This window comes from Zonotrichia leucophrys, chromosome 4 (assembly GCF_028769735.1).
Source record: "Zonotrichia leucophrys gambelii isolate GWCS_2022_RI chromosome 4, RI_Zleu_2.0, whole genome shotgun sequence".
In the NCBI taxonomy this organism is placed as follows: domain Eukaryota; kingdom Metazoa; phylum Chordata; class Aves; order Passeriformes; family Passerellidae; genus Zonotrichia; species Zonotrichia leucophrys.
The window spans coordinates 5,752,105-5,770,337 of record NC_088173.1 but is presented as its reverse complement, the minus strand read 5'-3'; the positions used below and the strand labels follow the sequence as shown (position 1 = coordinate 5,770,337).

The following is an 18,233-nucleotide window of genomic DNA, read 5'->3' as shown; positions in this document are numbered from 1 at the left end:
CTATCCTGCCCAGCATGGACCAGAATGGCACTTCTTTGTATTTTCTCTCAAAAAGGGCAAATCCAGGTCTCTGTGAAAAACTAAAGGGTCTTTGGCATAAAAGTGAGAAAATTAATGAAGAATATCCATAATAGAAAGAAAACCTAAGAAGTTGGCAGACACAGTAAAATATAGCAAGGATCCTTCCAGAACTTTACAGAGGAAGTTGTGAGGTCAGTGTAAGACGCTGTTAGGGTGTGCCACTGAGAACATAGTGGGAAAGAAAGCATTCAATTTGTTATTGAAATGACATACATATAGGCAAGAGAAAAGAAAGGTTGTGAAGAATCTTATGCAGCAACAGAAAGCCTGGAAAACTACCAGACAAGTGTATGGAAAATATTTGTAATGACATGATTTTTATTACTATTAAATGACTGACATGAACTTATGCATTTGTGAGGGGAATTTTATTTGTGGTTATTTTAAAGATATGTGAAAGAAAAACCTGAATACACAGCTTATGTTTGTTCAGGGCAAGTTTTTTTTTTTCATTTTACTTAACAGGCTAAGTTTCAGAAATTTAGGAGCGGAGTTGGTACAATCTCTTTCATCTGTAAGAACTGGCATTTAAGCATTTCTAGGTGGAATGTTACTGGAGAGCACTAGAGGTACCTGGCTGAACATGGGACCTTGTGAGAAGAATTGTCCTACAGTGTCCATGAATGCACATGCTCCAGGATAAATCACTCTGACTGTTCTTGCAGCATATCAAGTACTACTAGACATCTTTTACTTAGTAAGTATAAACACTGCTACTGATTAAATATATATTTTGTATAGATAAAAACACTCCTCTGCACATTTCTTTCTGAAATGAAGTGGTTACTGAGAAAAGAGAACAGGATATATACATGCTCTGATTCTAAACAGAATACTTCAGACTGCATTTAATTTTCTTTTTATTTTCAGGTGTGAATGTGTTTCTAATTTGAAGCTCTTTTATGAGCTGTAGGTTTATATACATTTACTAGCAGGAATTGCTAAACTTAAAATAGATGGCATAAAGTAAATTGCTAAAAGAAGGTACTTCAAAACTGTAACAGAAAATCAGGGTAATAATGTTTGGATTGGGTAACATGACAGGCAGTTGAGTTTATTTTCTGAAACACAGAAACCTCACCAACACATCTGTCATGTGTTCCTAGTTATGGCACAGATTTTGGCCAATTCACAGAGGGACATAAGGAGAGGTGCCAGTATGTGCTACAGCATCCAAAATTCACTCATAGTGGGCTGCACAAGGCATGGCTGCATGTAGGGCATAACACAATGCCCAAAATCTCTGCTGAAGTGCTGCACTTAGCCCCAAGTCTCACACAGGACTAAAAGTGCTAATGGAGAATGTGAACCAGTCTGCTCCAGCAGAGTCTAGAGAACACATAAGTATTGTGCCAAGAACAGGTTCTTCCACTTCTGAGAATTTGGCAATAAAATGAGAAGGGCATGTGGCATTGTGAGAGTAGCAAAACAAATTCTTGAGTACAATGACTCAAATATTCAAGTTGTTTTCTTCAGAAAAAAAGGAATAAAAATGGGGCTTTACTTTTATAAGTTTTGATTTTAACTGTGTGAGGGCTTAGTCCATAGCTGATGTTGCTTGTGGTAAATATATTGGTTTCAGTTATTCATAATCTTCCTTCAAATGTAAGCAAATATTTTGAGCACATTACACATAAAACAGATTCTAGGACAAAAGTGCAGGAGAGTAGGAAGCTAAAATGTAGTTAGTTAATAATTCTTTATTTTGTTGATTTCATTTAATAGCAAAATGCATATACTATTTCATCCCTGAAGCATGGTAGATATTTTTCTTTCAACTAGATAAAGTATCCAACTAATGTATGTGTCATCATTGAGTTCTTTCTCGCAATCAAGGTGAGAGTTGTCCTTCACAGATACAATGTATTTTCTAGTATTTGGTCAATAGAAAAAGCGCAGAAGAATTCTCATATTTCTGTGTGAAATGACAAAATATTGGCAGTCAGTTTCAATTGCAACTTACAGGAGAAAAAAAATTTATCAGAAATGCAATGCTCAAAATTGAAAAACTTTCCAAAAACTGTGACAGCCTTTCATTATTATGAAATGTAAATTTTTGCTCCTGTAGACATAGTCTGATCCTTTTGCATTATCACAAAAAACCCACTCAGAATGTAATGGCTGAAGATATTAATAGTTATTTCATGTCATAGGATCAAATACTGATAAAGATAAAAAATATTACCAAACATCCTACTAGCATATCACTGTGGAAATAAGCAATGATGACATGGACAACCTGCTACTTCATGTTAAGAACAAATTTGTGACAAAAGGTAAACTTTTAATGTACTTTGCAGCATATTTTATTTTATACATACTTAGATTTTTAAAGTTAAAAGAGATTTATACCTCTGTTTAAGATTTAATTATTTCTAGGTATCTAATAACATCAATAGAGGAAGGAAAGAAGGAAAGTTAGAGACTTAGGTTCTCATTTATAAAGCTTTTGGAAAAACTTAATACTTAAGAAAGATAAATACTTCAAAGAAAATTTTTTAAGTGTAGAAGACAGTGTATTCCAGTTTCTGCCTGATAGCATCTACATCACTAAAAATTGTTTTTATCTGGAGATTTAGATTCTGTGCCTCTGAGGCAAGCTAGGATGTTAAAACAGGTATGTTAAATCTGATTTATTATTCAGAATTGTTGTGCTGGTCTTCTCTGCTTATTGAATACTTTCAGATTCACAGCCAAGCAGTCTGTTATCAGTTTAGAATTATTACTTTCATTGTCAATATGAAATGGCATGTTAGGTAAAAAATGCTTCAGAGATCTAGTATAACTTGAAAAATACAAATCTCAGGTTAAGCTGATGCTGTGTGCTTTGGCTTTATGCCGGTACTCTGTAGGTGTATTGGATGAAGACAGCTGGTTGCAGTAAGTTAACACCCCCCCTGAGGTGGCACTCGGGAGATCTGAAGGACAAAGGTGACACCAGCCAAGGATTTAGGAGAGAAGGGTGGGAAAAATGACCTCTATTAAGCAGGACAGATAAACAGTTTGAGGGAGAGCGGATGCAGTGAGCGTCCTGGGATCAAATTCTAAAACCAAATTATGGCATAGCAAGGTGTTGTGGGCCATAATTCACAGTACAGCAAAGACAGAAGATAGAAAACGTCCAAGAGAGGACAAGAGGATTTGTGAGTAGGCCCTGAGGCTATAAATCATACTGTAAGCAGATATACCTAGTTGTCTGAAGCTAAGCATAAAGTGTGACATGAGAAATTTGGCATTATTGAACATTAGGTGCACTGCAAGAAGTATAAGCTGCAATAGGAAAGACTTATTGCCATCACAGACCTGATATAGGAGTGGAGAAAAAATGTGGAAAAATATTCCAGGGTTTTCAAACCATATTACTCATGAAGTATGTCTTACAAGATGAGATTTGGTGGCTATTAAGAAAGGAGATTGTTTAATTGTTAACTTTTCTTTGATACAGGATGTGCACATTTAGTAAGAACACGAGAAAAGACTGGAAAATTTAGGATCATTATGTTCCAAACTGGTAAAAGAACATGGGATGAGGGAAAAGGCATCACAGCACCACCTGTCTCAGAACACTGTGAGCACTGTTGGGGATATCACAAGAGTACATCAAGCAGCAAGGAGCCCCACTGGGAAACTCTGCGTGCCACAGAAAACACATTAATGCATCTCTCTAAAGCACTGAGGAAGAGTGCTACAGACTAAACTTGCTGATAGGTTTGTCTGCTAATCTTGCTTTTGTTATTTGGGTGTTTTCTGAGTGAGAGCCAAAGTGATGGAGAGAATAATAAAAATAATACTATTTCACTTTTGTTTGAAAGTATGGTCCTGATGCCTGATAATGTTCTAGTAAATTTTACTCAGTGATTATGTTGAAAAGGAAAACTTACCAGCATCAGCTATCACCATCAAGCTGTAATGAGAGGCAGCATGATTTTCTTATCATGTTAAAAGCAATGATTGTAATACCGCAAATACAAGAGTAATGATGATTACTGTTTATTATCTTTGTGCTTATATTTTAAAAAATAAGTTTTTACTGAGTCCTTTAATTTTGCAGGCTGAAATATTGATCTGAAGTTCACTCTGTCTGGCTGGATCCCTGAGGCAGTATAAAGCATTCATTGCCTCTGCAGCTCTATTGGTGCACAAGGATTAAATATCTCATCCCACAGGTCTGGAGGATTTCTGCTGGATTACAACATTCCTGTCCTACTGTGGCCTAGTCCCATACGCAACATGATGAGGAAAGCTATTTTGCAAATGAAGTTGGAGGGCAAGACAGTGTCTGGATGTTCTTCAAAGTCTCAGATATTGGCTCAAATCAGGGGCAGAGTTCCAAAATAATAGTATAATATTGCTACTGGGAGTTAGCTCAGAGAGGACTCACATTTAGATGATGTTTTGTGTATTTGTCATCCTCATTTATAATTTACCTGACTTGAAATCAGAGAGAATTCTGTCCATATCTGACAGACAAAAAAGCATCCACTAGATTAAATATTTATAAAGTAAAATAGCCACTTTTAAGTGGTAAGCTGATGAGTGCTCACATTTATATGGTGATGCCTGATGAATTTTTATTGACCAGTATTTGCCTACTTGGAATGGATCACAATCATGAAAACAGCAACTTGTAGTCAACTCTTCTCAATGGTCATATAACTGTTGCTTGTTTTGTGTTGTCACTACAGGCTTTTTCACCAGCTCAAAATATAAATGCCAACTGCCAAAGGGCATTACCCTGCAGCATATTTCCTTCAAGCCACAAAAACAAAAATTATTTTTGTTGAAATCAACTTCTGTTTATTGGGACAGAGAGGAGTCTTTTAAATAAGCCTTCGTTTGCAACTTTTTTTTTCCATCAGTAGCATAAATATGAGACCTCAGAGAGAAAAGAGCAGTATGTGTCTTATTGCACTGTGGTTTTTTCTTGAATGGAAAACTTATTCATTTTCATAAACCTTTTAACTAATTTAAAACCAATTTTTCAAAGTAGAGCTGATAAACTAGAAGGAGCTTAAACTGCAAGTGCTTTTTCACAGTCATTTCCTTCTAAAGCAATTATTTCCTGATTCACTATCCCTAAGCAAATTCATGCTAGAAGAAAGAAATTGGATTAAACAAAGATTTAGTTCTAATAATTTTTACTTTTCAAGTTATTGTTGGATTACAATGTCCTTTACTATCATCTCTAAATTATTTAAAGAAAGCTAAGCAATCTTAATTCTCCTTACTAAATTATTTACGGCATAAATATTTCCCGTTGAATACTTTGGTGGTCAAATAATATATCTCAAGCTAAGAGAATAAAATTCCTTTTAATGCAATTGTAGAATGGCAATAGCTAGGAACAATACCTGAAGTGCCTTCCATTAGGTATTCAGTCATGAAAATTGTGGAACTCACGTCAGTAAGAGTCATTCCTTATTTTCATTAATAGAACTCCAAAACTCTTAAGGAATTCTTGTTACTTTTTTCACAGGACACTAAAGTCAAAAGCAGAAAGCTTTCTTATAAAGCATGTTTACTGACAGGTGAAATAATTTTTCTTATTTCAAGACCTATCAGATCTTTTTCATTCATTATTATATGTTCACAGGTATAGGAGAAATAAACCACAGAGTGAGTGAACACCTTGGAGGGTTTCAAGACTCCATATTCTTACTTTTAAAGAGGAATTTGTGCTATATAGAATAAATTAATACAGTGCAGCAATAATTACATGAGTCTATATTTCACAGCACTTCCCTTGTAAAGGGAAGATAGGCTAGACTGAACTGATGAGGAATTTAAATCAGTAGGAATTGGTTCTCATTGATTTGACAGGACCATGTCTGAGGCCAGAAAACTTCAGAATTAAATGTGGAGGTCATTAAGATCTATGCCTGATGTAGTTTTTAGCTTTAAATAAAAGGCTAAGCTTGTTTTTGCAAGCCTGCAGAAACTCCCACCATTACAAATTTATATAAAATATTTTATTACAGTAGGCTGTTCACACATAAGACAATCTGTCTGTTTTATGGAGTTTTAGAAAGAATACACCATGGAAACAAAGTTTTAATGGAAAGCAACTCCCAGATGCACTATTTCATATTGAAAATGCCCAGATTTTCCCCCCACAAAATTAATGTCCATTGGTATGTTAAAAGTGCAAAATACTCCCCAACAGAAAAAAAACCAAAGATTGTTTATTTCATAGTACAATATTAAATAAAATTTACAGTCCCTACTCATCTAGTGCAAGTGAGAAGAAAATGGCCCTGAAATACCCCATTACAAAGAAAGAGCAAACAGGAGGAGGATGAACACCCTGCTTTATGTGGTCTTCACTATTTAGAGTAGGAAAATAATTTACGCTCTGCTCTGTCACAGCATACGTCACAGCTGGGACAGCCACAACACACAGAGTCCCACCATACAATGTCAGAAAGCTCCAACCCAGTCAGAGCAACACCACACCACAGCAGAAGGCTTCAAGCATCTGTCCTTCTTCAGCCCAGCCTTTTATCCCCCTCATGTTCACACATTGCACTGTGTGCCCTCTGTTCCCTTTGGTGATGGGTCAGTAACCTCAGCACTCCCCGGCTCACTGCTGTCAGTGCTGCTCACCTGCTGCTCACAGCTGCACCCACTGGGGATGAGGCTCAGCCACAGCCCCACTCCCAATTACCACACACTGTGTGCCAACACTGCTCCTGGGACAGCAGATTTCTCTAGGGAGTTAAAAACAGTCTTATGCTCAGTTATGTTGTCCACTGGAAAGAGTGCTGCAAGCTGAAGACTCCAAACCACTCTCTTTCTTAAGCTCATAAACACTTTTGCAAGAAACAGCCCAAGGATTATCTTGCTCTCTTGTAACAGCTCTCATATAGGCCAATATGCTGAGCTGTCAGGCAGAGAACATTTACTTGGATCCTTACTTCAGCCTTGTCATGAGGGCCAGAAACAAGAGAAGCAGAGCTTGATGCATTTGGAAATAGAAAATTTCCTATACAAAGATGCAGTTGGATAAGTCTTATTTGTTAGAGCAGAGGAGATGGTTGCTAACTCCTTGGAAGTAAAGATGTACTACTGTTGTAAATCAGAACAGACCTGCATACCTCGTTTTTTTTATTTCAGACTGACTTAAAAGCTATATTGCTAGCTGCCTGATGCATCTATCTTGTTAGAAACCATCATATCTCTCAACTGGCTCCTGGGCTTGCCTTTGTAATGCTGTCATTCTTCCACACTTAGTGTTTCTAGGATGGCTGGGGAGAGCTGAGAAGCCAGACCCAAAACCCTAGCAGAGATTGTAAACAATACAGTAAAAATATCTCCTTAAAAAAAAAAAAAAGTTTTGTTTTTCACACAGGCTCTTACAAGGAAAATATAGCTGCAGAGAAAAAACTAGCAATTCAGTTGATGAGAGAGGAGAGAAAAAATCCTTTTCTAGTACACTGACAAATACTCAGTGCCTGAAGAATACTATGTTAGCATTAGGTGTCCTGCATCTCCCATAAAAATCCTTGGGGGGGAAAAAAGGTTCTGCAAAATTTGACCTTTTACTTTCATAATTTTTTCTTCTAAAAACAAAACTAAGGAGGTTTTGCCTAATCTTTGCTCACTGGTATTATGTGCCTCTGAAGGGTTAGGCCCTCAGCTAGGACAGTCTCTCTAGATTTCTGTCACAGCCCCTGGAGATGAATCAGGAAAGAAGTGGGATTTAGTGTGTTTCATTCTCAGGGGAAATAATTTCTGATTGCCTGAATGGCAAGAAAACCAGCTTCAGACCCTTCTTCCAGGTCAATGAGGAAATTTCAGTTTCAATAAAACTGAAAACATTTAGTATACTTTGTGAAGTCATAGCAATTTGGTCATATGGTGGGTGAATGGTGATATGAACCATCTCATCAGGCAATATATCCTCTCAGGGGTGAAAGCTATGGGATTACAGTATCACAAATGCACTGGCATTTTCTTCACTAGTAATTTCCCTCAAGGATGGATTTGAGTATGCCATCTTGACTTTGGTATTCACTATTGAGAGTGTTCTCACTCTCTAGATTCATAGCAAGTGAAAAACTAAAAAAGTTTGGTTTCATGCATCAGAAATTATGACTTTCTAATCATCAGTATTCTGCTTTTTGCTGCCTTTCATTCTGTATCATACCTGTCTGGACTGCAAAATTAGCCAGAAATAGAAGGTGCATGACTATTAAATAAAAGAAGGGTAATGTATTTTCTTCCTTTTTTTCCTACCCATGCTGTAAAAAAGTAAGCACATCTGCAATTCAGAATTTTATATGGGGTGCTGCTAAGAATTATGGATGGCCTTTGTATAAAATTTAATCTCCCTCATGTTATGCTGAAGATCCAGATGCTCCCTCTGAGCCTTAAGGTAGAATCTGTAGGAGCAGTAGGATTGTACAAGCGCTTTCAAGCCTGCACATTCAACATGCAGTAGAATATGTATAAGTCCCTTAGATTCAAATGTTGAAAGAGATAGGTAAGCTCAACTTTTCCAGCTCTTCAGCACCAGCTACCACCTCTAGACACAGCAAGTGCAAGAGAGGTGGAGGAAAGATGTTTGTCTGATAATTCAGTGAGGAAAATAAGGCATCCGAAAAACAAAGGTCTTCAGAGGGTTTTGTTTTTGCAAGCCACGTTCTGTGCAGGTGTGGCTATCCTGGTTTATACCACAGCTGTGCTGTGCCCAAAACACTGAAATACCTGACTTTTTCATCACAGAGAAATTAAGGAAGGTTATACTGGAAAGAGGGAAGAGAAATGGGGTACCCAACCAGAGTAAACAACATCTAGAAAAGCAAACTGCACCTTCCTAAGCTCCAGTCAGCACAACTTTACAAAGAATGAGGAAATACACATAAATTACATGGCTCAATACTTGGTAATGCACCTTGGGCAGGGTGAAATGACTACCAGGGAAGCCTTTTCTAGCCAACACCAATCTCAGCAAGGTGCTTTCTAATACCTTTCTACTCCTTGTGCCAATACAGACTGGCAGCAGGAGCATGAGACAGATGTGCAATGTCAGAATGAGCAGTTGGTGATGGCTGCTGAAGTTACCCTGTTAAAAAGTATTCTGTGGAAGTGCATGAATGGTAATGCACTTCCAAACTGGAATGTTTTCAATGTGGAGAGCCCATAGTCCATTGAGACTAGTCGCTGACTAATCCTCTTGTGCTTGTGTTGGGGAAACCCACTAAAATTGGCAAAGGTATTTACAGTTCTGGAGTTGTCTGGCCATAGAGCTGGGCCTTCCTGGGGAACAGATGCCCTGAAACAATCATGCCAGGCTACTCATCAAACCTCAACAATTGCTAAGCTGAAAAATGGAAATCTCATCCTCAATTATTTATATGCAATTTATAAAGCTCTCAGGTGTTCTGACTGAATCATTATAAGATCTACTGTGACATACAGAATCATAAAGCTCTGAGATACTACCACGGTTATGAACATCTACCATATTAAATGTTTTCGTAACTTTGTCTAACAACAATACTTTTGTAACAAAGAGAAAGCAGTATTAAAAGAGAAAGTTGATTCATGGGGCTTTCAAGAAATGTTTCTATTCTTCTGTTACCACATAGAATTCAGGATCAAATTCAGCCCTAGTGACTTTTCAGGAAAGTGCTGTGTGGAACAGTCTGGGGCAAGTCTACATTACAAAATCTTTATTCTCACTGAATTTGAAAGCAGCACTGCTCAATGATCTGAAGTTTAAGCTTCATTTTGCTGTAATTTTGAGGGCATTACTCAAAAACACATATGACTGCTGATGATCCCATATAGAAGAAGAAAGAATTTGTACATGTGATCAGTTTTCCAGACTATAAATCTCTCTATAAGGAAACTAGAAAGATGTATTTTAGAGTTCATGATATGGTTGGCGATCAAAGATTAAAAAGCTCAAATGCTCAAACCAGAAATATACAACAAATGTATTTTTATTGACTGTTTTGGATAAATGGATTGATTAAAAAAACCCCACATATTACAAACTGGTGCAGTACCATAAAATTAGTTTTTACATGTGGAGGTGCCATTCTCAGCCTGCACAGCTCCTGCAGCGCTGGAGCCCGTTCTCATTGCAGGCAGTGCACTTGAGGGCCTTGAAGGAGTCCGTAAAGCAGTTCCGGAGCACGGACATCTTGCTCCCATGGCACGCTGAGCACGGCAGGAAACCAAAGCCCCCACAAGAGAAGCACTCCTGAGGAAGCTGCACTCTCTGCTCAAAGAACGATAGAAAAACAAACATGTTACCTTATCAACCACTGTTGGGATTTTAGCTGACTAGAGATTAGAAAAGTACAAGGCCATGGCTAATTTGGAGTCCTGCACCTTCAAGACAGCGTGTTCTTAGGCCTAGCTCGAGTATGATAACAAATAGTGAAAGAGACATGAGAAAAGAAAAATGTAACCCCTGAAGAACAGAGAAGAGCTAGTGTTGTGGTGTAGCCAATGGACGGTGTAAATTACAGAATATTCATGAGCTTATTACTTGCTGTGTAAGTCTCTGATGCTCTCTTCAATAGACGGAACTTGCTGATGACTTAAATTGAGCCCCGAGTTTTCCCTGCACCAGACAAATGGCTCATCCCCAACAAACGGATCATTCTGCAACAAACCACCATAGGTCCAGGACAATGAGGACTCCAGGCCAGCTGAAAATTCACATCCTGGTTCCCATTTTGGGCAAGGCCTACCCCCCCATCCCATGGCAAACCACCATGGAAGAGCAGTAAGTCTGCCTTTTCCTTTGGCCAAATCCACATGCAATGTCAGAGAGGCTCACTGGAGGTTCATTGACCACATAATACCTCCCTAGCCTGGATTTATACTTGCCAAATCAGCAAGTTAAAGGCCAGCTTGCATGCATTACTTGGATGTTGTTTAGGTCTAGATTAAATCTAGGAAGTATTGAGATGATTGAATCCAAACTCCAGGCAGTTTATGCTGATGTTATGTGTTCTGTGCTGTACATTAAGATATATATTATGACTTTCAGCATTTACATGCTCATGCTGAACATATTATACCTATTACAGTTAAAGGTGACGGTATGAAAAAGCCATTCATAGCTTCTGACAAGTGGTACTCAAGGAAATAAGTGGGGTACTCAAATTTATGGGTGTTGAATGCCGAAGCTTTAAGAGTAAAGAAGAAAGATCATCAATGTCCAACAGTTATACCCAGAGAAAATTGCTTCAAGGAAGGCTTGAGGCCTCTCAATTGTCCCAATTCCCAAGTAAAACAATAAATTTACTCTATTTTTTAATTGGATTAAAGACAGTGGTGCATAGAAGAAACATTTCATAGACACTCTTAAGTCTCACTTGCTGAAAATTTGGCTAGTTTATTTAACAATTTCCTTAAAGTTCAAACCAGAGAAAGGAAACATATGCCACTTTGGGTACTTACCACCACATCTTTTAGCATTACACTGCTGAGTAAGGACTTTGCAGGTTTGTTCACAAATAAAGAACAAAAATCCATACAATTCCTGCTACTGTCAGTCTGAGGAATTATGTACCACTACAAATTAGTGACAAATTATTACCAGAGTACAGTAAAATACTCACAGAAAATGTAGTACCTGGAGCACCATCAAGAAAAATTAAAATATTTCTGCAAATCCATTGATAATAGCATTCACCTATTGAAAACTCAGATGAACATGCAAACAAGGAATTTTTTTTCTTTTTGTTCTGTAGCTCATAAACTTGCTCTTCTTCACAAGGCAAATAGCTCCTATTACTATCAGCTCTTCCAGGGACACAATTGGAAATATTTAATGTAAAATTAACATTCTTTTTATCTTAGGTGTGCTCCCAGCTTATGTAATTTTTGGTGAATGCTTACTTTATAGAACATTATTGCAAATAATATCAACATTTTAAGAGAATAATATTTTTAATCTCTACATTCAATATTGCTTGTTGGGCTTGTAAATATACAGATACCTTTAGATGTAGTTAAGTTAACTAAGAAAAGTTAAAAAACAAAGCAAAATTGCTTTAACTCAGTTTCTGAGCAATGGCCATTTCCTCCTTGAATAGATGGAGGAACTCTGTGGAACCACTTTTGGCATCTCCAGCAATGAAGAAAACAGGCTGCTCATTGCAATTGTAGTAAACCCATTTTTGAGGAAAAAAATAAATGAGAGGGAAAAAAACCCAAACCAACCAAACACACCCAAAAAACCCACAGTGGTTGTATTCAGTGAGAAGTTATCACTTTCCCATAGTCTGACATTGTTTGTCCTATATATGTACTTTTTTGACCCAAGATTAGGACACACATTTAGCTTGAGAATAACATTTTAGGGCCTTCACCCCAAAACAGGATGTAAAAAAGAGTAAAACAAAAAAAGCATTTGGGTTCATCAGTTTATTGTAGAAGAAAAGGAAACAGTAAAAAAGAAAAGCTACTTGATTACAAATAGTAAATGTATATTGCCTATATTTTTTTGCAGAAATACAATTACCTCAATTTTGGTTAAGAGATCCTGCAGTTCCCCAGATTCATTCATTAGTAAAATTTTCTCAGCACCCTATTAGGAAAAGAAGATGAAAAATGTCAGGCATTTTACCATGCAAAAAACAGAGATGATTAGAAGATTTGGACTTGCAACTTTAAACAGGCTGAGGACAAATTTGACTCACATTAATTATATTGCAATTAGGTCAACCTTAGTAAAACTAGAAGGAGAGGAGAATCTAATCACAGGTCTGATAGTAATAATGCCTAAAGTTCATTAGCAATGTGACACATCACATTGCCTTTTCTGTAAAAGGTGACACAGCTTGCAAATTCTGACTGTCTTCCCCTTATTTTACAGGCTATGTTTCCTTACAGAATAAAAAATATTTCTAGTTATTATGTCAAAAATTTACAATTTTGTAAATATACAACACATCAGAGAATACAGCAAAATGAGAAGAGGAGATTGTATTTCAAATATTCTGGCAGCTGAGCAGTGAATGAAGACATAATGTGCCTAATGTATAACAAAAGGAGAAAAAGACTAATGAAAATACTCTAACAACATTAAAGTCAGACACAACAGTATGTAATAATAATTTAGTCTGACTGCATTAGGCCTCTTCGGGTTTCTGTGTCCTGAGCCAAAGCTCTATTGTAGTGTTGGAGATTTTTTCCTCTTGAAAGTAAATGCCAAGAGATCTGCAGACAAAATTCAAGTGTTAGGGAGAATATGGAAATCTTGTTCCCTTCTCTTCTAATTAGATCGCCACATTTGGACGTCTATACTTCACTTAGGGAACAAATTTCATTGAATATTAAATATTGTGAAATACTTGCAGACACTTGTAACCAGAAACCAACAAAAGTTGAGGAAACTGAGGAACAGTTTCAGGCCTTACTTGCTGCCAGGGCAATTGGCCACATCTTCACACATGGTGAGTTCATGCCATTGTGCTGTCCCAGTGCGCTGGTCCCTGCATGGCAAATTTGTTACATTTTGTCTTTGAATTTTCTTCCAGCCTTAAGTAGAAGGTGTGTTGGGACCCTGGCACAGGGCTGAGGTGCAGTGGGATGCTGGCACACATCTCAGATGTGCCATTAGTTAGAGCTGCCCATGGTCAGCCCCAGCTCCTCACCAGCGCCTCTCCAGCTTCTGGGAGGTACAGGAAAAGCTGCTGGCGAGCACAGGGAATACATGTGTGACTCTAATGCACCCCCAAGTGTCCAGGCATTCACAGAACCTTGCTGGGGACCACTGAGCCTACAAGTGCGTGGCCCAAAAGCCAACTAAAGGCAACCAAACCTTTCAAAGCTCTTTTTATGACACCCTACTAAGGTTATTTTCCCTACAGAAATTCTTTTTGCTTAGGTTTGTGAAAAAACAGCAGCACTTTTGACTCTGTGTTTGATGATTTTAGTTAAAAAGTAAAATGTTAATATTTTAGAGGATGTGGAAAGCCACATTTTCAGTGGACACTACTTTTAAAGTGCAATAAGAGTATACTTTCAAAGAGAGATATTTTTTAAAAAGTATCAGGCAAGGTAATTGGTTGTAGTTAATTAGTCACAGAAGATGACAGGGGACTGATGAGCCAGCCTTATTGTGCTGACTCTTCTACTGAAATCCACTACAGATCATGGGCAGTGAGTGCGCCAGCTCCAACACGTGCATGGGGCTGTCTGTGTCCCCAGCAGAGCAGGTTTAGCAGTCTGCTGGCCCCTTTCATGCTTGTCCTCTCATCTTTGCTTTCACACAGAGGAGCAGGCAATGGGAGCAATTGGCACAACGTGGCCAAGGCAGCCCAAGGGGTGTTAGCTTGGGGTTTGAATACACTGCAGCAGCTTAAGACAAAGCTTGTGCTGCTCTTCTGAAGTAGAGTTATTAAGGATTTGCAACGTTATTGAGGATGGGATTGCAGCACCCCAAATTCCTTAAGCTGGACAAGCCTCAATTTGCCCCCTTTAGACAAGGCTCTCTTCTCTGTATCCACAGGGAAAAGTATTTCTGTGACTTCTGCCCTATGTTTCTGTAATGTTGTAGAATGCTAATTGGCTTTTACAACACAGTAATTAAAAGTTTGACAGGTTTCCCATTACAGATTTATATTTTAAAGGATTTATATTTCTGATGACATTCAGTCAGTCATCTGTGTTCTTTACAAAGTAGAAAGCTATGGTTTTTAAATTAAAACTCAAACATCAGAATGGCTATCAATGTTTTTAAGTGCCACTCTGTCTTCTCTGATTAATGGCTGCCCTGAGAGAAATATAAGTAAAAGTCTGTAGAGGTTAACCTTTCCTCTAGATCTTTGAGTCTTAACACACAAAATCCATAATTAATATAGATCCATAGTTAATAGAGTAATTAAAACAGCTGTTAAGACCAATAGGTGCTTTCTGACCTGAAAGTGATGCCTTTCTTTTTCTTCCTAGGTTGTGTTCAGTCCACAATTACTCCGAAAGGTAAGTGAAGTCTTAAATAGTCTGTCCCACCAGAGAGTAACATAAGGAGTATGAGGGACAATGGGCAAAATCTTCAGTGAAAAGTGAGTTTTCAGGGTTTTTTACCCATTTTTTAAAATTTCAAAGTAGAAGCCTGTGCATCCTTTATCTACTAATCTTGGTGAATCTCTCTTTGCTGAATTTTGGTGGAGGAGTCCAGAGGTTGTAGCCAGATGTTCCATTGGCAAGGAAATGCCACAATCTTGGCCAAATCACTCAGCATATTTTCCAGATCCTTTTAATTATTAAAATTATTTTCCCAATTTTTCCTTGAGAACATCCAGATATTAACATCATATTTCAAATATTAAATTGCCATTAACTGTAGAACTAGGACAAGGTCCACTGAGTTTCCTACTGCCCCAACTCTGTCCGGGCAATAAACCTGTCTGTTGCCACCTCTCTTGGATATAAACCATTACCATCTCCACGATGTAATTCCTCATCAAGGAACAAGCACAGATTTATGGCTCTGCATTTGGCTTTACTAGAATACCTGCAGCTTTTGGGAAGCAGCCTCTCTTCCACATAGTTCCTTACATACTGAGAAAAATTAGCGAGGCTGCGCACCATCCCTCTTGTGGACACATTTGCAGCGCAGATAAATTGCATGCCCAGTTTCCTATTTTTGCTAAGCACATAAGCCTCTTGTTAGGGCAGCAGAAATGCACTCACACACTTCACCATCCCTGGCCCACGCTGTTCACTGGGATGTTCCAGTGAAGGAGGAGCTGGGCTCTGAGTGTCCCATCTTTGCCACAGCTCACGCTCCCTTCTGCCCACACCTCTCACAGCCAGGGCCCCTGGCAGCAGGGACACAGGGCTACAAATAACTGCCTGGAAATCTGCCCATAAACTGAGAAGATTGACACTGCAATACAGTACCAGCACCAGAAAGTCCAGATTTGCTGTGCAAAGAATGGGAAAGGTTGATGTGTAAAAAGCAATGGAACCCTGCGTTTCCTGACATGTCAAACTGCAAAATGGAGGGAACAAGTGGGAAAAGGCCAGGTGACTGAATGCAATAATTAAATAAGAGTTTTACTGGCACAGAGCCATTCATATCCTCCCTTCAAGTGAATACCACAAGAATGTATTTAACAAAACACAAAGTACAACTAAATATATATGGCCACTGGAAATCAGCTAAAAGGAAACTCTAAATTCCTGTTTCACAAAAAAACATTTTACATACATATTTTCTGAAAGTCAGTTACAAAAACAGTCTCATTGTTCTTTGGAAAGGATTATAACCAATGTGTCAAATAAAATAATTTCATTATAAATCTAATGCTGTTTTGGATTCATTCTACCTGTGAAAACTAAACAGGAGATATTTTCTTCAGAAAAACAGTCCTAAATTCACATATGTTTAAAAAATCAAGGTTCACTATGGCTGGAATTCAATAATATATTTCAAGTGAAAAAAATACACGTATTTTTAAAATATTATGCCCTGAGTAAAGACATTATCAAAGAATTGCTTATTTGCCTGTTTTATTTGCATCCCTTTACCAAGAGTATATGAGTTTAGAAGAATAAATGAATGCTCCATTATTTTTTTTCTGTGTGGCTTTCTCTTTTTTGGAAGCAATTTTTTATTCTGCATTGGTATCCCAGCAGATGGCATAATTCCATTTCAGATGGAGACAACTTCAGGTGAAAAGAAGGGATTAGATCAGCCAGTAAAGAGCATGCAGCAGAAAGAAACAGCAATTTCCTGACAGACTGATATTTAGACAGTGTGTGTCAAGAAATACAATGGTTCAATCTTGAAAAAAAGAGAAGATTAAAAGCCCTGCTGTACTGCAGCATGCAGTACTTTCCTTGACAAGGACTAAATATGATTTTTTTTTTTTTATTGCTTCTGCCCAAGTCATGGATTTGTTTCATTGTCCCTGTGCAGGCAATGATAAATTCCACAGCACTGTGAATATTTATCCCCACAACCTGCAATGCTCAAGCAACTTTGTCCGTGCTTCTGAATAGCTTGGGTACAATATTCTCTATCAGATGTACATATGCTGGGTTTTGGTGCTTTTGTTACTTTTATCTCATTAAGAATAATCTTTCACCTTTCAAAACTATTCATATTTTATTTCAGGGTTGAAGGTTTTTTTCATTATGACTCATTGAAAGCTGCATAGCTCAATATAGATTCTCCTTTGTACTGCTCCATGCAATCTCCTTCAGGGAGGGATTTCTCAGGAAACAAAAATTCAAAATGAAAAAAAAAAGAAAGAAGAGAGTGAGAAAAAAGGAAAATAAGGCATGATTTATTTACTGACACACCAGGCTTTGGGATTTCTGTGTTTCGTTTGCATATCAGAAGTTAATTGTTATAAAAAGCATTATAGAAATATCCATGTTACCAATGAGACCAAATTCCGTAATTAGCTCTCGATTGCATTTGAATGAAACACAAGCCTGGCACAGGTTCCAGCCAACACACAGCCCCTGGGGTCAGGATGCCCTGTCTGCTGAAGGTGGATTGACAGAGCTGGGGGGGAATACTTCATTGCCAGGCCTTCTCAACACACATTCCTCCTTATTTCTCTAAATGGCAGAATTTCAGATTCTCTTGTGAAGACATATAAGACTGCCATAGAGTAGTGGGGCTTTCCACATTTACCCAACAGAATGAGGGCACCCAGGTCCCTCCAAGTGACAGGCTCGTCCTGGGGCTCTCCTTCCCCAGCACAGCGGCCGCAGGTGCTCAGCCACAGAGCACTGCCTGAGCCACTGCCCTGCTCTCACTGAAATTGGCTTTCTCATCGTGCCAAAGCACATCTCCCCTCAGCTAAAGCCCCCAGAGTGCGGTGCAGCAAGCAGCAGTGCCTCCCACAATGATAACCAGTGGGGAGCATGGGGGCACAGACCTTGTGCAGGAGGAGGGGGGAGGCACACACTGCCATGAGCTCCCTGTGAGCAGAGGGGCTGTCTCATGCATTGCTCCCTGCCTGCAAAGCTGCTTTCCCACAATAATGTCACTCTTACATGGAATAACTCTAATTAACCCATTAAAGTTTTTTTCCAGCTAACTTCAGTGTACATCAGGTTAAGAAAAAAAAAAAAGGAAAATAAGCAGGAAAACACACCCCATATCTGGGGGTTTTCCTGGTTTTTAGCAGCCCAATGCTTTTAGTTTTCTTGTGCTAAACAAT

At 38.3% G+C, this 18,233-nt stretch overlaps 1 protein-coding gene across 1 annotated transcript in view; it reads right to left on the bottom strand.

The window, feature by feature from the left end:
• Window positions 1–10,129: 10,129 nt before the first annotated feature.
• Window positions 10,130–18,233, bottom strand: part of GRXCR1 (glutaredoxin and cysteine rich domain containing 1) — a 38,798-nt gene continuing 30,694 nt past the window's right edge. Inside the window, exons 3-4 of the mRNA XM_064712137.1 lie at window positions 12,569–12,634; window positions 10,130–10,309 (exon numbers count right to left, since the gene is read on the bottom strand). Of these exons, the coding sequence (XP_064568207.1) occupies window positions 10,130–10,309; window positions 12,569–12,634 (246 nt within the window). The remainder of the gene's footprint in view (window positions 10,310–12,568; window positions 12,635–18,233) is intronic.